At 37.4% G+C, this 24,239-nt stretch overlaps 1 protein-coding gene across 2 annotated transcripts in view; it reads left to right on the top strand.

The window, feature by feature from the left end:
- Positions 1 to 24,239, top strand: part of ESR1 (estrogen receptor 1) — a 401,644-nt gene that overhangs the window by 232,081 nt on the left and 145,324 nt on the right. For both annotated transcript variants that reach the window (XM_069598740.1, XM_069598739.1), the window contains exon 5: positions 14,318 to 14,653. In XM_069598740.1, coding sequence (XP_069454841.1) covers positions 14,318 to 14,653 — 336 coding nt within the window. The remainder of the gene's footprint in view (positions 1 to 14,317; positions 14,654 to 24,239) is intronic.

Raw genomic sequence — 24,239 nt, forward strand, 5'->3', positions numbered from 1 at the left:
GAATTCACTACTTTCAAGGAAAACTGAACTAATTATCCAGTCTTGTCTGAGTCATGTACATAAACCTGTCTCCACTACTAACAGAGTTATCCCAAAGTTATATAAGATAATGAAAAAAAAAAAATGTGGGAAGGAGACAGAGGAATCAAGTCATGAGCTTAGACTGATCCCTACTTACTTCTTTTATTTAGCAATTTATCTGAGACTTTTGTTGCTTAAATTGATTATAGAAAGTAAGTTGCCTTACTAGAAAGAGCTATTTTAAAGACTGCGATAATAAAATTGCAACAACTGATGGTGGCCAAGATGTTTTAACATATCAAACTTGTGCTTTTAACATATTCAATGTGATTCTAGGTCATGCCAAGACTCATTTATGTGTTCCACCAACACGTCTATTGAAGCCTAGTAGATAATTATGTCTAATGGTAAACAAGACAGACACAGTCTCTGCCTTCATGTGGTTTGTAATTCAGTCATCTTTGCTACTTTGTTGTGATGGTTATATGTCTTTAACAGGAGACTCTTAAAATTTTAACTTGTGCTAACACTGAACATAACTAACTCAACTCCCTCTCTCTCATGTCTCTCTCTCTCTCTCTCTCTCTCTCTATATATATATATATATACACATACACACATACATATATATATATATACACACATATATTTATATGTATATATATATATATAAAGTGAAAGTGTAGTGGCTCAGTTGTGTACGATTCTCTGCGACCTCATGGACTATAGCCTGCCAGGCTTCTCTGTCCATGGAATTCTCCAGGCAAGAATACTGGAGTGGGTTGCCCTTCCCTTCTCCAGGGCATCTTCCTAACCCAAGGATTGATCCTGGGCCTCCTGCATTGCAGGCAGACTGTTTACCATCTGAGCCACCTGGGGAAGCCCTATGTATATTTTAGAAACAGATAAAAAACTACAACAGTGTGAAATTTATGTGCCCAATTACAAAGCTTATTCTGCATCCTGAAAACTTTTTAAACAGCCAAGATATAATCTTTGTAGGCCAGTGTATCTGACAGCCTTAAAATTTCCTATTGATCAACTCCATGGTCTTCTCCGTACACAGTGCTCTCATGAATGTAGAATTATACTTTGACTCAAGCTCTTGGGTAAGATGACACAGCTGTCCTCCTTCAACATAGCAATCTGAATGGCAGTGACTAGTTATTCCAGACAATCAAGGGGAAGTATAAAATTAAATTTCATATGATATAAAAACTGTTCTTGCTCAGGGTTTTGCATTTGACTTTTAAAAACTAAACTTTTCACTTTAGATCAGTTTTAAATTTACAGAATGACTGCAGAGATGGCACAAGGAGTGCGCAGAGGCTCCACACTGAGTTTCCTCTTTGATTAAGGTCTGGTGTTATTGTATAGTACTTTTATCACCATGAATGAAACAATATTGATATTTTATCATTAACTGAAGTCTGTAATTATTCAGATTTCCTAAGTTATTACCTAATACTTTTCATCTGTTCTGGGATCCCCTTAAGATATATTGTATTTAGTATTCATGCTTTCTTAGGCTGTCCTTGGTTGTGACAGTTTCTGAGACTTTGTTTTTGATTACCCTGCCCCTTTTGAGGATCACTGGTCAGATAGCTTGTGGAATATCTCTCAATTTGGATTTGTCTGATGTTTTTCTCATGGTTAGACTGGGGTTAATGAGTTTTGGGGGAGGGAGACCACAGATGTAAAATGCCACTGCCAGCACATCATTTCAAGGGCACACACAATCAGTACGGGTTATCGCGGTTAATGTTGACACTGATCATCTGCCTTGAGGCAGGATTTGTCGGGTTTCTATACTGTAAGATTATTATTTTCGTCGCCTTTTCCATACATTTTACTTTGGAAGAAAGTCCTTATCTGCAGCTCATACTTAAAGAATGTGAGTTATGCTTTAAAGATACAACTTAAAAAGAGAGCACTATCATTAATGGAGTCACCTGTTCTTCATTAATTTATTTATTCAATCATGTGTTTATGTTAGTTGTAGATTCATGGATGTTTATGTTTTGGGGTGTAATCCAACTCATTTATTTTGCTTCTCACATTGTTCCAGCCTTGGTACTGGGAAGTTTATGAGTTAAAAGAAGTATTCTTTTGACATATACATCATTTTGCAATTTTTTTTTTTTGAGCAAGTTCTTCCTTTTCTGTCACTACAAGATGGCTCAGATTCATTTTGTATATTTCCTGCTCCAGACCTAGAATAAGCCATTTTTCCATGGATACATGGTTCTCTTATTCGGAACCAAGATCTGGGCAATAGATGTACTTGCTGTTCAGTTCAGTTCAGTCGCTCAGTCGTGTCCGACTCTTTGCGACCCCATGAATCGCAGCACGCCAGGCCTCCCTGTCCATCACCAACTCCCGGAGTTCACTCAGACTCACGTCCATCGAGTCCGTGATGCCATCCAGCCATCTCATCCTCTGTTGTCCCCTTCTCCTCCTGCCCCCAATCCCTCCCAGCATCAGAGTCTTTTCCAAGGAGTCAACTCTTCGCATGAGGTGGCCAAAGTACTGGAGTTTCAGCTTTAGCATCGTTCCTTCCAAAGAAATCCCAGGGCTGATCTCCTTCAGAATGGACTGGTTGGATCTCCTTGCAGTCCAAGGGACTCTCAAGAGTCTTCTCCAACACCACAGTTCAAAAGCATCAATTCTTCAGCTTGCTTGCTGTTCCTGGGAATATTGTTATTTCTAGAGCCTCTAAGCTGACAGTGTATGGAGATACATGTTGTTATACCAGCCCATGTGTATACACCTATTTATAAATATTTTATTTATTTTTTTTATACAGCTTAACATCTGTATCTATTAAGTTTACCATTGAATACACACTGATGCCTCCAACTCTAATCAATTGTAGCATGAATCGTTCTAAACTTCTCTTACCTTCCATTTCTTACTCCAACAGTGTGAAACCTGGCTCTCACCATGTGCCATTCATTTACTTCATTAATTCCAATATGTCTAATAGTGGTTTCACAGTTGTTATAACATTTAAAGGTAAAAGGAGCTACACATAAACTCCATACTCTAGTTGGTAAAGGTATAACAATTAAGGAACTTTTTATGGCCCAGAATATGGTCTGCCCTGGTGAATATGCCACTGGAGCTTGAGAATAATGTGTATTCATTTGTTATTTGGTGGAGTCTTCTATAAATATCTATTAGATCAAGTTGATTGATAGTATTTTTGAGGTCAATTCCATTCATATCGGTTTTCTGCTTACTTAATCAGTTATTAAGTAACATCATTACCGTAATGATGTTTCCAACTGTAACAGTAGATTTATCTACTTTGCTTTTCAGCTCTAACCTCATTGCCTCCCTAAAGAAGTATCTTAAAAAATGGATATGATATATGAAACATGTCATATATGTTTTAAACCTTAGATATCAGGCAGTGTGGGGCAGTGTTTCATGAGAAAGGGAAATAAATGAGATGAGTCCTGCTGCTGCTCCAGCTTCCTACCTAGAAAGAAATTCAAAGCCATAGCCAGGGAGGGGGAACTCAGGTGTAATCAAACACAGAATTAAAACATGATGCTTATCCAGTGAATGACAAAGGAAAGAAAAGCTATAAGAAGGAAGGAGCTAGAGCCAGTAGGCTGGGGTGGGGTCCAAGATTGACTATGGAGGAAATGAGCTTTTACTTGGGATTTGGTGGCCAATGTAAGAGGAGTAGAAATTGCTCATGGTGGTGATATTGGAAAGTATTATAAAAGTGGCACGGCCCAACCCTATTTCATTAAAAAAAATAAAAGTTTGTGGAGGGGATTTGTAAAGAGAGCTTGGAAAAGCACTTTAGGATTATTTGTGGAAATACATGAGTCAGTGTAATGTTTGGTTTTATTCCATAGGTTAGTGGCTTTTTAAATTTAAATGCAACCGGTAAACTCTTTTAAAAATAAGTTATTTCTCATATATATATATATATATATATATATATATATATATATATATATATACATACACACACATACATACATGTATATAAGCAACTGCTTTACACACATGGGGGGAATGGGACACCAGAAGCCCAACCACACTCCTCTGATACCTGCTTAGAATTGCCGAGAGTTTTCAGAGAACAGTTAAACCACTCTTGAGGTTTTGAGAGCTTTCGATGGACAATAAGAGGATATAGTATGTGCGTAAGGGAGATTAATTAACTGACAGTTGATTTGATTGGAAGGGAGATTGAAGGTAGGCAAGGAGACAGTTTAGAAGCTGCAGCATCAATTTAGGCAAAAAGGGAGAAAGGTGTGAGCTAGGGTGGTGGCAGTGAAGACAGAGAGAAGGGGAGTAACAGAAGTCACCGTCCAGCTCAGACAGTCAATGGAGGCAAAGTGGGCTGCTCCCATTGTTGGCGTGCATCTTTCTAAGTCCCACAGTTGAGCAGTGGAAACCAAGGGAGTGCCTGGGCGTTGGTCTCTTCTGATATCTCTCCCCATTGTTAGATATGTGAGGAAATACAGGTAGGGGTGATATGCTGGATACTAAAAGAGGAAGAGAAAGATTATTAAGTAGCTTTAAATGATCTAGGTAATCCCTAGCCTCTATGTGTATCATCTTTTTGCCTTTTCATACTGTTCATGGGAGTTGGTGATTGACGGGGAAGCCTGGTCTGTTGCAGTCCATGGGATCACAAAGAGTCGGACATGACTAAGTGACTGAACCGAACTGAAGTGTATCATTGATGGTGATATATCAATGATACACTTAGAGGCTATGATAATAATAATCTGTAATTGCATAATTCACCTGGGTTGAAATCTCTGTGATGCCCTTGGTATGACTTTGGGGCATGAAAGTTACTGTAAATGTCTTTCTTCTGTTAAGTGGGGACTCTAACAGTGCCTACTTTACAGGCTTCATTTCTGGTATTTGAAAGGAAAGCATTCAAATTGATGCAGGGGAGTTTCTCTGGCTGAAGTTTCATTAGTTATTATTGTTATTTAATTCTTAACTAATCACCACTTCTGTTTTCTTCAACATGTTGAGTTAGAAAGCTTTTAGCGTGTTTCTCCGTCTGGCTTTTTAATACCTCATAAATAATGTGGAATTATTGAGAAACAAAAGAAAGGTGATTATGCAAATGCTTGAAATATTTAATAATACATTAAAGTAGTCTTGGGAAATGGGAGAAATAGCTTTATTGAAGTTATAGTAGCTTTTTGTAGAGGCAGAAGGTATTAAGGAGAAAAGAGATCATTTCAGGAAAAGAAAATTTAAAAAGCAGAATGCATTAGAAGCAAATGACCTAATAAATTCAATTAAGTAATGAATATTCAGATAGCTTTCATTTTTCTAAGATATAATGGCCAAGCCAAAGAGTTTAAAGAATGAGAGAAAAAGGATGATTGAGTCAACTCTAAAGTATTAGAAGTAAGCCTTTCAAAACTCCTAGTTGGGCACATTAGGACAGACATTTTTATTTTAGGGCCAGGGTGTAATCGTTTAAGCAGTGAATATGTCTTCAGACACTTTCTCCCTGCCAGACTTCACCCCTATAGTGCCTAACCATGAACTTCCCCAAGCCCAGGCAGTCTTAAATTCCTTAGGGATCTTAGAGAGTGCCCTGGGCGTCATCTCTCTCCCTTTCATTTTCATTCCAATGATCTGTGCTTGTTAGTTTAGTAAATTCTCTTCAATTAATGCTTCCTTGTGGATTAGAATCACTCAAATTCACATTAAGTACTGCTAAGTGAAAGTGTTATACTTGACTTCGAAATCCTTAACAACAGTGCAACAAAGATATTAAAGAAAGGCTTAACCCAAGGGCATGCAATTCAAAGTGGTGGCATTTCATATGTATAGTGGGCTTGCTGGATGAGAGAGTTTGTATCTCAAGCCTGAAGGTAATCCTTGAATTTTGCAAGTTAAAAAAATTTTTAAAGGAATGTAAAGAAATTTTCTGTGATATAACTCTTGTCTAATCAATGACACAACTTGAGATCTAATAATGTTTGTCCACTAGCAAATCTGTTACATGACGTCTGTATTGCACTGCTAAATATTTTGCTCAGTCATTCTGGGAAATGACATTTTGGGGTGCTGAATACATCTGCTTATATGATGCTACAAGCCAAAGTGCTGTCTGTTACAAATAAACATCTCAACTGTTAAGGAGTTTGTTTAATATTTGCATGATCTAAGCTAGTTGGTTTTTTTTTTCTCTCTGCTTTATGAACATTTGTTAAAATACCAAAATGGTTGAAATAATTTAGACAAAGGAAAATGAGCTTAAGTAAAATACTTATTAATCTATGTTGTCTGGGAAAACCCTTGGTAGGGAACATAGAACGAGTTTTTTAACTTTATTTGGATTTCAGTTATGCGTGCCACTCATCTGCCCTGTCACTGTGCTTAACTAGGAACTGGATGTATATTCCATAGTGACACAGGTTGTAATTATTGGTTGTGATCTGCAGTTCTCATTTAACCTAGGTTAAAATAGAACTGGAAATTTGTCCATTTTTTCACCTTTTGCACTCAATTCCAGTTTGAAATTTTTTGAACTACTGTAAATATGCATTATTATCACTGGCATGTCACAGCTAAGATGACCATTACTGCTTCCAAGTACATATGGTTGCTTTCCTCTTTGAGTTGTGCCCTGGGATCCTATCTTTGTAGTCAGGCACACAATATGTACAGCTTCCTAATTTTGCTCTGTTTGTACATCTGATAGAGCCTTTGGCATTTGAAAAGTATAGAGCATCTAGGGGTAGATTTAAGAAAATATTTGTCAGTGCTAACTGAATCTACCTTACCATATTTGACTCTTTGATAATTTTATAAATATTCAGCTCTCATTTCCACCTCTCCAGTTGTGTTTAATTGTTCTGCATTCCAAGTCTGTGGTCATTTTTGACTTGTGTTCAACAATGTGAATCAAAGATTTGAGACTCAAAGAAGTGTGGTGGTTCAGCTCACTGCTGTGATAGTGCTATACCTAAACCATCTGAAGAGCGTACTTCTAAATTTCTCCAAATTCTCTCCAATTTCTCCAATTTCTCTTCTACATGAGGAAATCTCATGTATTGGCCCAAATGTAACATTGTCCCCTAAAGATACCTTCTTTGTCTCCTATTCTTAGCTTCACTTCCTCTCTTCCATTGTGTTTTGGGCAGTTCATTCATTCATTCCACAAAGAACAGAACTTTTCATTCATGTCTTTCTCCCTCCAAGCCAAAAACGTCATGGAGGATAACATAATTTGTCTTTGTTTAGCATCACATCATCTGTGAATATATATTGTTCAGTTCAGTTCAGTTCAGTCACTAGTCGTGTCCAACTCTGCGACCCCATGAATCGCAGCACGCCAGGCCTCCCTGTCCATCACCAACTCCCAGAGTTCACTCAAACTCATGTTCATCAAGTCAGTGATGACATCCAGCCATCTCATCCACTGTCATCCCCTTCTCCTCCTGCCCCCAATCCCTCCCAGCATCAGAGTCTTTTCCAATGAGTCAACTCTTCACATGAGGTACCCAAAGTACTGGAGTTTCAGCTTTAGCTGATCTCCTTCAGAATGGACAGGTTGGATCTCCTTGCAGTCCAAGGGACTCTCAAGAGTCTTCTCCAACACCACGGTTCAAAAGCATCAATTCTTCAGTGCTCAGCTTTCTTCACAGTCCAAGTCTCACATCCATACATGACCACAGGAAAAACCATAGCCTTGACTAGATGGACCTTTGAATGTCTCTGCTTTTGAATATACTATCTAGGTTGGTCATAACTTTTCTTCCAAGAAGCAAGCGACTTTTAATTTCATGGCTGCAGTCACCATCTGCAGTGATTTTGGAGCCCAGAAAAATAAAGTCTGACACTGTTTCCACTGTTTCCCCATCTATATTTCCCATGAAGTGATGGGGCCAGATGCCATAATCTTCGTTTTCTGAATGTTGAGCTTTAAGCCAACTTTTTCACTCTCCTCTTTCACTTTCATCAAGAGGCTTTTTAGTTCCTCTTCACTTTCTGCCATAAGGGTGCTGTCATCTGCATATCTGAGGTGATTGATATTTCTCCTGGCAATCTTGATTCCAGCTTGTGCTTCTTCCAGTCCAGCGTTTCTCATGATGTACTCTGCGTATAAGTTAAATAAGCGGGTTGACAATATACAGCCTTGACGTACTCCTTTCCCTATTTGAAACCAGTCTGTTGTTCCATGTCCAGTTCTAACTGTTGCTTCCTGGCCTGCATATAGGTTTCTCAAGAGGCAGGTCAGGTGGTCTGGTATTCCCATCTCTTTCAGAATTTTCCATAGTTTATTGTGACCCACACAGTCAAAGGCTTTGGCACAGTCAATAAAGCAGAAATGGATGTTTTTGTAGAGCTTTCTTGCTTTTTTGATGATCCAGCAGATGTTGACAATTTGATCTCTGGTTCCTCTGCCTTTTCTAAAACCAGCTTGAACATCTGGAATTTCACAGTTCATGTATTGCTGAAGCCTGGCTTGGAGAATTTTGAGCATTACTTTACTAGCGTGTGAGATGAGTGCAATTGTGTGGTAGTTTGAGCATTCTCTGGCTTTGCCTTTCTTTGAGATTGGAATGAAAACGGACCTTTTCCAGTCCTGTGGCCACTGCTGAGTTTTCCAAATTTGCTGGCATATTGAACAAATGTTCACAAAATGAATATTTTGATAAGCAGTTTTTAACAACTGTCACTTTTAGAACCTGAATTGAGTTTAAAATTATTCTAGAAAACAGATTTGTCTGTAGTATGACTGCTGGGACCTTTTAAAGTGGGGACAATACTGTGTTTTGTTTTGCTTAATTTACCTTGTGTCTACTGGTCTTTATCTTGGAAATATTTTAAAATAAAGATAAATTGCAATGATAACAGAAAGCATCAACTTCATTTTTAAAAAGTAAAATGCGTGTGTCTAGTCATAACTTGATTACTTAGGTAACTTTGTTTGGTCTTAGGGTGAACAAAATCACCTTTAATTATTTCTTCTTTGTTCAGATCACTTGCCTTTATCTTTCCATGTAGACCTGATATTAAAAGATTATATTGTTTACATCTGTTTACATTCTCTCTCTCTCTTTTTAAAATTATAGAGAGGGAGTCAAAGAGTATTTGAGTTATACACATATACTGCCTAATATTGAAGAACAAAGCATTTTTTTCACCCTAGTTGCCACCCAAAGTAGGTAAATTACAATCAGCATCATCCTCTCAAAAGTCTGACCTCAAAATTTCTGAGAAATATGAATCCCTAGGAATTCTTTGCTTTTGATCTTCCTTTCCTGTTTTTCATCCAAGGCCACTGGTCTTACATTCTAACAGGGAGATCATGGAGTCCTACACTCTCAGGAGAAAAAGTACATTGAAAGTCACCTAGTACAAATACTGGGTAACTGAATGCCTTTGGTAACACCCCTGTAAAGTCTTTGTCTAGCCTTTTCTTGGAAACCTTCAGTGACCCAGCACATCCTTCCCTGTGGTAGCAGATTCCATCTTTGTTGTCAGCGTTGAGTCTTTGTAGTGAGCTCTGGCTTCTCATGATTTCCACATATTTCTTCTATTTTACTCTTTGGATTCATAAAGAGCAAGTTGAACCCATCTCTCTTAGTCGGGTTCAGTTCAGTTCAGTTCAGTTCAGTCACTCAGTCGTGTCCGACTCTTTGCAACCCCATGAATCGCAGCACGCCAGGCCTCCCTGTCCATCACCATCTCCTGAGTTCACTCAGACTCGCATCCATCGACTCCGTGATGCCATCCAGCCATCTCATCCTCTGTCGTCACCTTCTCCGCCTACCCTCAATCCCTTCCAGCATCAAAGTCTTTTCCAATGAGTCAACTCTTCGCATGAGGTAGCCAAAGTACTGGAGTTTCAGCTTTAGCATCATTTCTTCCAAAGAAATCCCAGGGCTGATCTCCTTCAGAATGGACTGGTTGGATCTCCTTGCAGTCCAAGGGACTCTCAAGAGTCTTCTCCAACACCACAGTTCAAAGCATCAATTCTTCAGCACTCAGCCTTCTTCACAGTCCAACTCTCATATCCATACATGACTACTGGAACAACCATAGCCTTGACTAGACGGACCTTAGTCAGCAAAGTAATATCTCTGCTTTTGAATATACTATCTAGGTTGGTCATAACCTTTTTTCCAAGGAGTAAGCGTCTTTTAATTTCATGGCTGCAGTCACCATCTGCAGTGATTTTGGAGCCCAGAAAATAAAGTCTGACACTGTTTCCACTGTTTCCCCATCTATTTGCCATGAAGTGATGGGACCAGATGCCATGATCTTCGTTTTCTGAATGTTGAGCTTTAAGCCAACTTTTTCACTCTCTTCTTTCACTTTCATCAAGAGGCTTTTTAGTTCCTCTTCACTTTCTGCCATAAGGGTGCTGTCATCTGCATATCTGAGGTGATTGATATTTCTCCCAGAAATGTTGATTCCAGCTTGTGCTTCTTCCAGTCCAGTGTTTCTCATGATGTACTCTGCATAGAAGTTAAATAAACAGGGTGACAGTATACAGCCTTGATATACTCCTTTTCCTATTTGGAACCAGTCTGTTGTTCCATGTCAAGTTCTAACTGTTGCTTCCTGGCCTGCATACAGATTTCTCAAGAGGCAGGTCAGGTGGTCTGGTATTCCCATCTCTTTCAGAATTTTCCATAGTTTATTGTGATCCACACAGTCAAAGGCTTTGGCATAGTCAAGAAAGCAGAAATAGATGTTTTTCTGAAACTCTCTTGCTTTTTTGATGATCCAGCAGATGTTGACAATTTGATCTCTGGTTCCTCTGCCTTTTCTAAAACCAGCTTGAACATCAGGAAGTTCACTGTTGATGTATTGCTGAAGCCTAGCTTGGAGAATTTTGAGCAGTACTTACTAGCGTGTGAGATGAGTGTAATTGTGCGGTAGTTTGAGCATTCTTTGGCATTGCCTTTCTTTGGGATTGGAATGAAAACTGACCTTTTCCAGTCCTGTGGCCACTGCTGAGTTTTCCAAATGTGCTGGCATATTGAGTGAAGCACTTTCACAGCATCATCTTTCAGGATTTGAAATAGCTCAACTGGAATTCCATCACCTCGACTAGCGTTGTTCGTAGTGATGCTTTCTAAGGCCCACTTGACTTCACATTCCAAGATGTCTGGCTCTAGATGAGTGATCACACCATCATGATTATCTGGGTTGTGCAGATCCTTTTTGTACAGTTCTTCTGTGTATTCTTGCCATCTCTTCTTAATTTCTTCTGCTTCTGTTAGGTGCATACCATTTCTGTCCTTTATCGAGCCCATCTTTGCATGAAATGTTCCCTTGATATCTCTACTTTTCTTGAAGAGATCTCTAGTCTTTCCCATTCTGTTGTTTTCCTCTATTTCTTTGCATTGATCGCTGAAGAAGGCTTTCTTATCTCTTCTTGCGATTCTTTGGATCTCTGCATTCAGATGCTTATATCTTTCCTTTTCTCCTTTGCTTTTCGCTTCTCTTCTTTTCACAGCTGTTTGTAAGGCTTCTCCAGACAGCCATTTTCCTTTTTTGCATTTCTTTTCCACGAGTATGGTCTTGAGCCCTGTCTCCTGTACAGTGTCACAAACCTCATTCCATAGTTCATCAGGCACTCTATCTATCAGATCTAGGCCCTTAAGTCTATTTCTCACTTCTACTGTATAATCATAAGGGATTTGATATAGGTCATACCTGACTGGTCTAGCGGTTTCCCCTACTTTCTTCAATTTAAGTCTGAATTTGGTAATAAGGAGTTCATGATCTGAGCCACAGTCAGCTCCTGGTCTGTTTAGTGTGCCAGAATAGAAATATCACAGATTTTATGGCTTAAGCAGCAGACATTTCTCACAGTTTTGGAGCTCGAGAACTCCAAGCTTACCAGAAGATCTGGTGTCTGATGAGTGCCTGCTTTCTGGCTTGTAGACAGCTGTCTTCTCATACCCTTACAGAGTGGAGAGAGCAAATGGCACCCTGGCCTCTGTATAGAAGGGCACTAATCCCATTCGTAAAGGCTCTACCCTCATGATCTAATGACCTCCCAAAGGCTCATACCTTTGGGATGGTATTCAAAGTGTGAAAACCATCACACTGGGGATTAGATGTCAACATATGGATTTGGGGGCGGGGGGTCACAGACATTCAGACCACAATGCCATTTTATAAGGTAGAGCCCATGTGAAGGTGACACTCATGTTTCCTCTGTCTTTTTTTTCTCTTTGGCTAACCGCTCTTAGTTCCTCAGTGGTTCTCCGTGTGACCTGATTTCACATCTCCTCCCCATCCTCATTAGTCTGAATGGGTTTGTTTTGCTTGTCTCTGCAGCATCCAGCACTGCGTGTGATAGTCCAGGTATGCTCTGATGAGCTGAGAGTAGGGTGTGTTTCGCTTCCTTAATTCAGATATTATACTCACATTAGCACATCTAGTGATGAAAAGAATTGACCAAGGACAGCAACTGGCCAAATGCAATGGTTACTCTCACTTGACCTGTTTTATTTCTTTTTTGTTTGGTTTGTTTAGTCACTAGGTGATGTCTGACTCTTTTGCAACCCCATGGACTGTAGCCCGCCAGGCTCCTCTGTCCATGGGATTTCCCAAGCAAGAATACTGGAGTGGGTTGCCATTTCCTTCACCAGGGGATCTTCCTGATCCAGAGATTGAACCTGTGTCTCCTGCATTGGCAGGTGGATTCTTTACTGCTGAACCACCAGGGAAGCCCATTTTACTTGTAGATGTCCTTAAATTTGTCAACTGTGTGGGATACAATTTTGAAACTCTGGTAACTGGGGAAAAAACACAAGCTTCATTTAGAAGCTTGGATCTTGGATCATACTTAATAGAGAATGGTCTTGGACCAGGTCATGAATCTTTCTAAAGGAGCAATTTTCTGGCATTTACCTTACAAGGTTATTGTGAGGACTAAATTAGTTGTAAAATGCATGCATGTAAAGTGTATTTAAAGTGTTTAAGCACATGGTGAGTGCTCAGTGTATGATAGTGATAATAATCTTTATGATTGTTACTCATTCCAGGAGTTCTGAGAAATGCTTATTTTGATACTGAACAAATAAGGAAGGGTCTGTGGCATCATTATATTTTTAATATCATGTAACATATCTAATCTAGATCTACAAGAATAAAAGCTATGCATAAAAACCCACCAGTGAACATTTGTCCAAACTCCTTGATAGAACAAAACAGAGCAAAATTCTGACATCAGTTATTCATTTGTTTTGGAATCAGAGGACAGGTGATCTGTTACAAAGAATTTTCCTTCTCATGTCTTTAATATTAAAAATAATTAGATTTTTACCAAAATAATTATTTCTTTTATACAAATCTAAGAGTTGTTGCTTTCTGTTCTATTTTGGAGAGATTAAGAGTTTTTGAAAATATGGCCCCTTGTGTTCATTTTTTTCCTTTAAAATATTTGTTTCTGCTGATGCATTTTGGTACTACAGCCTGGTGTTTTCTAGGTTAAGATGCTGAACCAAGCCTCAAAGAATCTCTGCCAAAAAAGCTGGAGTCTCTCTGCTCCTTTAATTAGTTAGGGGGAACCACAGCTGGTAAATCTTTGAGGGAAGACTATTTTCAACTCTTTTAAAACTTTAATATTAGGAAAATAGAAAGACATTTGTGACATCTTAGAACCTAGTCAACAAGTTGAGGCCCTTGAGTCGATTACTCAGGTGATGAGGTACAGCTTAGTAGTAATAATAGATTGACTCAACATCTGTGGAGGCTAGAGACTGTCAGATACATTTTGGATAAATGATTCCTTTTTAGTGTCTCCCATTAAGAGGTCTACTTGGGTAATAAGGACACTTATTAAATACTTTCTAAAGATGCTTTTTAAATTTGCTATTGAAAGAATATTCATAGCAGGAGCAATCTTTGATATGGCATATTTCAAGAGTAGCTAATTAATATGTTGTCTTTTTTATAGCATCTGTTACACATACACACACACACACACACACATCCTGCAACAGTATGTAAGAGCAACTTGCACTGGCTCACAAAAGCCTATTGTTAAATTTGTAGGAGTTTTGTACACTGCTTGATCTCAGACAGGAAGCTTGAAATTTGCCATGGTGGGAGTCATTACACCATGGAAATTGGTGAATGCTACAAATCAAAGCCTTTTTTTCCCCTCTCGTGGACAGCTGGTTGTTAAACACTTAGAAGCACAACTGTGTCCCAAACTATTTCCTTAAATAAAATAAAGGGCTGTTAGCATTAAAAATGGTTTTCATGTGAAAGTTTATATGAGCAAAAGAATAAGCTATTTTTGTGTGTGTGTTCTCAGGGATACGGAAAGACCGAAGAGGAGGGAGAATGTTGAAGCACAAGCGCCAGAGAGATGATGGGGAGGGCAGGAACGAAGCGGTGCCCTCTGGAGACATGAGAGCTACCAACCTTTGGCCAAGCCCGATCATGATTAAACACACTAAGAAGAACAGCCCGGTGTTGTCCCTGACGGCTGACCAGATGATCAGTGCCTTGCTGGAGGCTGAGCCCCCCATAATCTATTCTGAGTATGACCCTACCAGACCTTTCAGTGAGGCTTCAATGATGGGCTTGCTGACCGGCCTTGCAGACAGGGAGCTGGTACACATGATCAACTGGGCAAAGAGGGTGCCAGGTAAGAAGACTAAGCTTGACTTTTATTTTGAGCAGCCATTAACTATTCATGAACAGGTTGCCATACGTATCATGGGAGAGATAGTGGGACATAATAGCTTGTTATCTAGTTGATTTTAAAGTCATATCAGAACTGATTAATTTTCAGTATCTATACAGTCTTAATTCTCCTGGAAATTAGGAAATAGTGTTTTGAAATAAAAATCTAGATGATTAAAGTCTTTAATCTGACATTATTTTTTTAACCCATCAATATTCACCCCCCCCCCAAATCTGGGGTGAACACTAGATAATAAATGCATTTAATATTATATGTTCACTGTGGCAGAAATTTTTAACACGAAATGATCCATGTCCTATAAATTTTTAATGTTGAGGACTTTTGTTCAAAACACCTAAATTGTGAGTCATCAATTTTACTGTACAAGATTTTATTTTCAGGTATTTATGAGCTAAAGAAATAATAAGTTTTTTTTTTTTTACTGAGTGCCAAATATTCATTGAGCCATCTATTAACAATTTAGAAACAAGGTAATGCAATAGAAAAATCAACTAGGTTCTCATCTCTGAGGGGAGCTTGTGGAGAGATAACAGTGGCTAAAGTTATACTTGATTCTTCAGCTGATATTCTCAGAACTGGTGTTTTTATAAAACATGACTGTTGCTCTATTGTTCAGGGGGAAGAACTCTAGTTATTATGGAAACAAGACTAGAAAATGACCTCCTCCATACCCCATCATATCCATTCAGGAGCTAACATAGATGAATCAAGGCAAGAGGAAGTTAAATCTTCTTTTCTGTGCTTATAGATCAAACAAGTAATGAATTTAGATAGTGACTATCTTGTGAGTTTTCTTTTAGTTCAGTTCAGTTCAGTTCAGTTCAGTCGCTCAGTTGTGTCCGACTCTTTGCGACCCCATGAATCGCAGCACGCCAAGCCTCCCTGTCCATCACCAACTCCTGGAGTTCACTCAAACTCATGTCATCGGGTCGGTGATGCCATCCAGCCATCTCATCCTCTGTCGTCCCCTTCTCCTCCTGCCCCCAATCCCTCCCAGCATCAGGGTCTTTTCCAGTGAGTCAACTCTTCGCATGAGGTGGCCAAAATATTGGAGTTTCAGCCTCAACATCAGTCCTTCCAGTGAATACCCAGGACTGATCTTCTTTAGGATGGACTGATTTCTTTTAGTAGATGAACTTATTATCTATGAAGCATGCATTTTGTTTTTTATTAAACTAAATAAATAAGGAGTTTTGTAGTTACATTTCAGAGATTATAGGCCAAGTGAATATATATCTGGCCTTAGATTTGCATTTATTAACATGTAAGCATGTCGTCCTTTGAATAAGGAGCCAGCAATTTTGTGATCCAAACTGGATAGAAGGCATCTATTTAGGTGGCAGAGGTTGGGTTACATGGAAACATGGGGATTCACAGGCATATTTAGATTTTGAGTCAGTCCAACTGGCAAATAAAGACTCCCAGCCATATTTGGAATTAGGAGTTTTAATGAGCACTTCTCTACCTTAATATTCCTTTGTGAGGCAGATCCATGATAAGTAAATATTGGAATTTAAATGTAATGTGGTAAAGGAGGCAAGAATATACAACAGAGTAAAGACAATCTCTTTAACAAGTGGTGCTGGGAAAACTGGTCAACCACTTGTAAAAGAATGAAACTAGATCACTTTCTAACCCTGCACACGAAAATAAACTCAAAATGGATTAAAGATCTAAATGTAAGACCAGAAACTATAAAACTCCTAGAGGAGAACATAGGCAAAACACTCTCCGACATAAATCACAGCAGGATCCTCTATGATCCACCTCCCAGAATTCTGGAAATAAAAGCAAAAATAAACAAATGGGATCTAATTAAAATTAAAAGCTTCTGCACAACAAAGGAAAATATAAGCAAGGTGAAAAGACAGCCTTCTGAATGGGAGAAAATAATAGCAAATGAAACAACTGACAAACAACTAATCTCAAAAATATACAAGCAACTCCTGCAGCTCAATTCCAGAAAAATAAACAACCGAAACAAAAAATGGGCCAAAGAACTAAATAGACATTTCTCCAAAGAAGACATACAGATGGCTAACAAACACATGAAAAGATGCTCAACATCACTCATTATTAGAGAAATGCAAATCAAAACCACAATGAGGTACCACTTCACACCAGTCAGAATGTCTGCAATCCAAAAATCTGCAAGCAATAAATGCTGGAGAGGGTGTGGAGAAAAGGGAACCCTCCTACGCTGTTGGTGGGAATGCAAACTAGTACAACCACTATGGAAAACAGTGTGGAGATTCCTTAAAAAATTGCAAATAGAGCTGCCATATGACCCAGCAATCCCACTGCTGGGCATACACACCGAGGAAACCAGAATTGAAAGAGACACGTGTACCCCAATGTTCATCGCAGCACTGTTTATAATAGCCAGGACATGGAAGCAACCTAGATGTCCATCAGCAGATGAATGGATAAGAAAGCTGTGGTACATATACACAATGGAGTATTACACAGCCGTTAAAAAGAATACATTTGAATCAGTTCTGATGAGATGGATGAAACTAGAGCCGATTATACAGAGTGAAGTAAGCCAGAAAGAAAAACACCAATACAGTATACTAACACATATATATGGAATTTAGAAAGATGGCAGTGATGACCCTGTATGCAAGACAGCAAAAAAGACACAGATGTGTATAGCGGACTTTTGGACTCAGAGGGAGAGGGAGAGGGTGGGATGATTTGGGAGAACGGCATTGAAACATGTATACTATCATGTAAGAATCGAATCACTAGTCTATGTCCGATGCAGGATACAACATGCTTGGGGCTGGTGCACGGGGATGACCCATAGGGATGTTATGGGGAGGGAGGTGTGAGGGGGGTTCATGTTTGGGATCGCATGTACACCCGTGGTGGGTTCATGTCAATGTATGGCAAAACCAATACAGTATTGTAAAGTAAAATAAAGTTAAAAAAAAAATTCAGTACTTTGGGGAACCTTTAACAAGAATAAAGCAGTCTATTACACATGAAAAAAAATAAAATAAATGTAATGTGGTTATAGGTTTCCTCTTTATATTTATTATTGCTTTCATTTTGTAGAAAGGTACTTCAGGAGAAGAACACAGACAAACAAACAAGTAATGGTCATATCCCTGAGAGCCAACTCTTGAGTTGCTCTTAAGTTTTATTGTTGTATATAAGTCTGTATTTTTCCTAATGAGTTTTGGTAATGTTAGTTCCAGAGCACTCCTGAAGTCAAATATATATCTTTCGTACTTAGCAGTAGATTTCCATCTTGACATTTTTATAAATTTAAAAATTTGAAGGATACTTGAAACAATGGGAATTAAGTTCAAATACAAAACCAGTGGGAGAAGGGCATGGTGACTCACTCCAGTATTCTTGCCTGGAGAATCCCATGGACAGAGGAGCCTGGCGGGATACCATCCATAGGGTTGCAAAGAGTCGGACATGACTGAAGCGAGAGCACGCATACACATTACTAATGAATGAAGAATTCATGGCAGTAATCACCTGTGAAAGTGAGAGTGTTAGTCACTCAGTCGTGTCTGACTCTTTGCGACCCCATGGTCTGTAACCCACCATGCTCCTCTGTCTATGGAATTCTCTAGACAAGAATACTGGAATGGGTTTCTATTCCCTTCTCTAGGGGATCTTCCCAATCCAGGGATTGAACCCGGGTCTCCCACACTGCAGGCAGATTCTTATACCATCTTAGAATCTTCTATATTTAGGGATAAAATGGAAATGGAAATCAAGGGAAGGAAAATATCATGTCCATGCTTAGCCATTCCACTGTTAAACCCCAGAACTAAACACATTTATGGTAATGAGAAGTACAGAAAAACCACTTTATAACTTGATTCGTTTAGGAGACCTGAACGTTTCCAAAGTCCTTGGGCCAAACTATGTCTTGTTATTTGATAATTTAAAAAAAAAGAATTATAAAGGCAAAAATGAAATTATATATATGCTATGGTGATAAGATGAAAAATCAGGGAAAAATAGTCTTCTGGAATCATCTTTGAAGATGATTCTCAAGTTTTTCAGAGAATTTGACAAAGTCACATTTTGAAAAGTTTTTTTACATCCAGATACCATCTGTCATTAAAAAAAAAAAACAACTCACATGAGAAATCTAATAGTACGTTTACATGATCATAGTTTGAGATTAACAATAATATTAATCTAGTATAAATTTACCTTATATAGATATACTTTTTGCCTTAGTATAAAGAGTAGTAGGAAAGCCAGTTGTAGAGGTACCTGGGATTAACTGTATGATACCTGCATGGAACATTTGGATATCCTCAGACAGCTATCAGTATAACAGAGATTGTGAAGTGACTTCATTTAAAAAATTTTCAGCATTAATTGAGTATAGTTGACAAAAGTAATATTTAAAGTATATGTTACAGTCATTTGATAGACACTGTAAAAGAATTCCCTACATCTAGTTAACTAAATATCCATCACCTTTTTACTTTTTTCTTTCTCTAAGTTCTACTTTCTTAGCAAATAAATTACACAGTACAGTGTTTTATACTAGATCCTCAGGCTTTTTTCATCATATAGCTGAGAAGTTATACTCATCAATCTTTCTCTATTTGTCCCATCCTCCAAACCCTGGCCACCACTTGTATACTCTCATTCTATGAATTTGACTTTTGTTTTTAGATTCCATGTCTAAGGGATACCATGCAATATTTATCTTTTTCTGACTGGCTTATTTTTAATCATAATGCCCTCAAAGTCTGTTCGTACTGTCACAAATTGCAGGATTTCTTTCTTTCTCGTGGCTGAATAGCATTCCATTATGTGTATTGTTGTAGACACAGATTTATCAGACCTTTTTCCATTCATCTGTCGATGGTCACTTAGTTTGTTTCCATATCTTGGATACATGAGACTACAAACATTTATTTTGATATTCTGTTTTCATACCCTTTGGATGTATATTTAGAATTGGGATTGCTGGATCAGATGGTGGTTCTGTTTTATTTTGGCAGGAGTAGGGATCTCTTTGCTGTTTTCCATAGTGGTTGCACCAGATTACAATCTCGCCAACAGTTGACAAGGATTCCCTCATCTCCAAATCCTTACCAACACTTATTATTTGCTGTCTGTTTGATGATAACCAGTGTAACAGGTATGAGGTGATATCTCGTTGTGATTTTGATTTTCATTTCCCTGATGATTGCTTGAGGACCTTTTTATGTATCCATTGGCAATTGTATATCTTCTTTGGAAAAAAGGTCTATTCAGTTCCTCTGCCCATTTTTTCAATCAGACTGGGTTTTTTTCTTTCTTTTACTATTGAGATATGTGTGTTCTTCATATACTTTGGATATTAACCTTTTGTCCAAAAACATGATGTGCAAATATTTTCTCCCATTTGGTAGGCTGCCTGTTTGTTTTGTTGGTGGTTTCCTTTGCTATGCAACAACTTCTTAATTTGATGAAGTCTCACTTGTTTATTTTTGCTTTTGTTGTTTTGCAAATAGAGACACTTTGATTTCTTCCTTTTTTTAATTTGCATGTCATTTATTTCTTTTTCTTGCCTAATTACTATGTTAGGACTCCCAGTAAGTACTATGTTAATCAGGAGTCTTGAGACTGGATACCTTTGTCTTGTTCCTGATTTTAGACGGAAAACTTTCTGTCTCTCACTGTTTGGCATGATGCTAGCTGTGGACTTTTTATATATGACTTTTATTATGTTGAGGTATGTTTCCTCTATACCCAGTTTATTGAGAATTTTTATTAGGAATGGATGTTGAATTTTGCAAATGCTTTTTCTCTATTGTTGAAATGGTCATATACTTTTTATTCTTCATTTTGTTTATGTTCTATATTGATTGATTTGCAGATGTTGAACCGCCTTTATATCCCTGAAATAAGTCCCACTTAAGCATGGTGTGTGATTCTTTTAATATGTTATTGAATTTGGTTTGCTACTGTTTTGTTGAGATCTTTTGCATCTATGTGTATTGGGGATATTGGCCTGTAATTTTCTTTTCTTGTAATGTCCTTGTCTAGTTTTGGTATCAGGGTAATTTTGGCTTTATAAAATGATTTGGGGCATATTTTCTCTTCTTTCATTTTTTGAAAAAATTTGAGATTCTTCTTTAAGTGTTTGGTAGAATTCACCAGTGAAGCAATCTGAGCTTGTCTTTGTTGGTATGTTTTTGATTACTGACTCTATCTCCTTACTAGTAATGGTCTGTTAGAATTTTCTGTTTTCATGATTCAGTCTTGGTAGCTTGTATGTTTCCAGAAATTTATCAGTTTTTTTCCTGTTTGTCCAGCTTGTTAACATATAATGATTCATAGTAGTTTCTTATGATCCTTTGTATTTGTGTTGTATCAGTTATAATATTACCTTTCTTTTCTGATTTTATGTTTTTTTCTCTTGGTAAGTCTAGCTAAAAATGTGTCTGTTTTGTAAATATTTAAAAGAAAATTGTCTCTTAGTTTCAGTGATATATTCTGGTGTCTTTTTAATCTTGATTTCATATTTCCAACCTAATCTTTGTTATTTTCTTTCTTCTACTAACTTTTGACTTAGTTTGTTTTTCTTTTCTACTTCCTTGCAGTATTAAATTTATTGTTAATTTGAACACCATTTTTTCTTCAATGTAATGAGCACTTTTCTTTTTTTCCCAATGCAGCTGTAAGCTTCCTTGTTAGACTGCCCTTCTGCATTTTGTAAGTTTTGGTGTTTTATTTCAATTTTTATTTGTGTCCAAGTATTTTTTATTTCTTTTTTGATTTTTGTTTGACTCATCTGTGGTTCAGAAGCATGTTGTTTAATTTCCAAATATTTGTGAATTTTATAGTTTTTTTCTTGTACTTAATTTCTAGTTTCATACCATTGTGGTTGGGAAAGATACTTTATATTTCAGTTTTCTTAAATTTATTGTCCTGTTTTGTGGTCTAACATATGATTTATCCTGGAGAATGTTTCATGTGTGCTTGAGAAAAATGTTTTCTGCTGCTACCAGAAGTTCATCTGGTTTAACATGCAGTTTATACAGTTTAAGTCCAGTGTTTTTCTTATTGATTTTCTGTATGGGTGATCTATCCTTTGTTCAAAGTGGAGTACTGAAGCCCCCTACTGTTATTGTATTGCTGTCTACTTTCTTAAGGTCTGTTAATATTTGTTTTATGTGTTTAGGTGGTCCTATGTTGGTTGCATAAATATTTGCAAATATTATTATATATCATCTTATTGGATTAACCCCTTTGTCATTTTAAAATGATTTTTTGTCCCTCTTTAAAGTCTTTTGCTTGAATTCTGTTAATATTTGTCTGATATAAGTATAGCTGTCCCACTTTCTTTTGGTTTCCACTTGTATGGCGTATCTTTTTCCCATCATTTCACTTACAAGCTGCGTGTCCTTAAACCTGAAGAGAGTATCTTGTAAGTAGCATACAGTTGGATCTTGTGTTATGATCCATTTAGCCTTTCGTCTGTCTTTTCATTGGAAAATGTAGTCCACTTACATTTAAATGAATCATTGACAGCTATTTACTTATTACCACTTTGTTGATTTTTTCTGACTGTTTTGTATTTTCTGTTTCTTTTTTCTTCTTGTGCTCTTTTCCTTTGTGTCTTGGTGTTGTTCTTTAATGGTGTGTTTAGGTTTCTTTCTTATGATCTTTTGTGTATTTAGTACAGGTTTTTGCTTTGTAGTTACCATGAAACTTATATAACAACTTCTAAGCCTATTTTAAGTTGTTAACAACTTCTAAGCCTATTTTAAGTTGTTAACAACTTCTAAGCCTATTTTAAGTTGTTAACAACTTCTAAAGCTATATATTTTTACTCTTCTTCAGCTTTATGGTTGATGTTGTAATTTATATCTTTTTTACCTTGTGTATTCATTAGCAAGTTACTGTAGTTATGGTTTTTCTTTTTTTACCATTTTTCATACTAGATTTAAAAGTTAGTAAATACCTACCATGGTTACAACATTGGGGTATTCTGAATTTTACTCTATATTTACCTTATTATTGAGATTTATATTTTCTGTTTTTAATTGAAGGATAATTAATTGAAGGATTGTTGATTTGCCATGTTTCCAGTGTAATGTGATTCAGTTGTGTATGTGCACCTATCTGTCTATTTGTCAGATTCTTTTCCATTAGAGGGTATTATGTTGAATATAATTTCCTGTGCTATGCAGTAGGTCCTTGTTTATCTGTTTCTTAGATTTATACTTCGATATGTTTTTCCTGTTACTGTTTAACATCTTTTCATTTAAACTTGAAGGCGTACCTTTAACGTTTCTTTAAAGGCTAGTCTAGTGATGATGAGTCCCTTTGATTTTTGCTTATCTGGTAAACTCTTGATCTCTCCTTCAATACTGAAGGAAAACTTGTATTTTCCTTCAGTATTCTTGGTTGGTGCTCTCTTTTTTTTTTCAGTTCAGTTCAGTTCAGTCACTCAGTCGTGTCTGACTCTTTGCTACCCCATGAACTGCAGCATGCCAAGCCTCCCTGTCCATCACCAACTCCCATAGTTTACCCAAACTCATGTCCATTGAGTTGGTGATGCCATCCAGCCATCTCATCCTCCGTCATCCCCTTCTTCTCCTGCCCTCAATCTGTTTTTCCTTCAACACTCTGAATATATGATGCCCTGTAAAGTTTCTGTTGAAATATTGCTGATAGTCTTACCTATCTTGTATGTAACAAGTTGTTTTTTCTCTTGGTTCTTTTAAGATTATCTCCTTGTTTTTAACTTTCGATACTTTAATTTTAATGTGTCATGCTGTGAGTCTCCTTGGGCTCATCTTATTTGAAACTCTTCGAGAAGCTCAGATCTGTATATCTGTTTCTTTCTCCAGGTTAAGGAAATTTTCAGTGATTATTTCTTTAGCTTTCTACTCTTTTCTCTTTCTACTCTCTCCTTTTTTTTTTTCTGAGATCACTGTAATGTGAATGTTGGTTTACTTAATGTTGTCCTTATTTAAATTCCTTAAACCATCTTCACTCTTTTTCGTGTCTTTTTTTTTTTTACTCTTCTGATTGGATGACTTCCACTACCCTGTTTTTTAATTTGCTGATCCTTTCTTCCGTTTGATCTAGCTGATATTGAACCCTTCTATTGAATTTTTCACTGTAGTTATTAATAGTGTATTCTTTTGTACTGTGATTTCTGTTTTGTACTTATATTTTCTGTGTCTTTGTTGAATTTCTCATTTTGTTCTTGCCTTGTTCTTCTGATCTTGGTACGCATCTTTGTGATCCTAACTTTCAACTCTTTATTAGGTAAATCACTTATCTCCATTTCTTTAAAGTCTATTTCTGAGATTTTATCTTGTTCTTTTGTTTGGAACATATTCCTCTGATTTTTCATTTTCCTTGACTCCCTTCATTGATTTCTTTGCCTTAGATAAAACAATTACCTCTCCCAGTCTTAACAGAGTGATCTCATGTTGGAGATGAACCTTACTGATCAGCCCAGCCTGAGCTCTTGGTTGTCTCTCAGACATTTGTGATTTTCCAAGGTGACTTCTTTGTTTTTAGAGGCTCCCAG

This window comes from Ovis canadensis, chromosome 8 (assembly GCF_042477335.2).
Source record: "Ovis canadensis isolate MfBH-ARS-UI-01 breed Bighorn chromosome 8, ARS-UI_OviCan_v2, whole genome shotgun sequence".
In the NCBI taxonomy this organism is placed as follows: domain Eukaryota; kingdom Metazoa; phylum Chordata; class Mammalia; order Artiodactyla; family Bovidae; genus Ovis; species Ovis canadensis.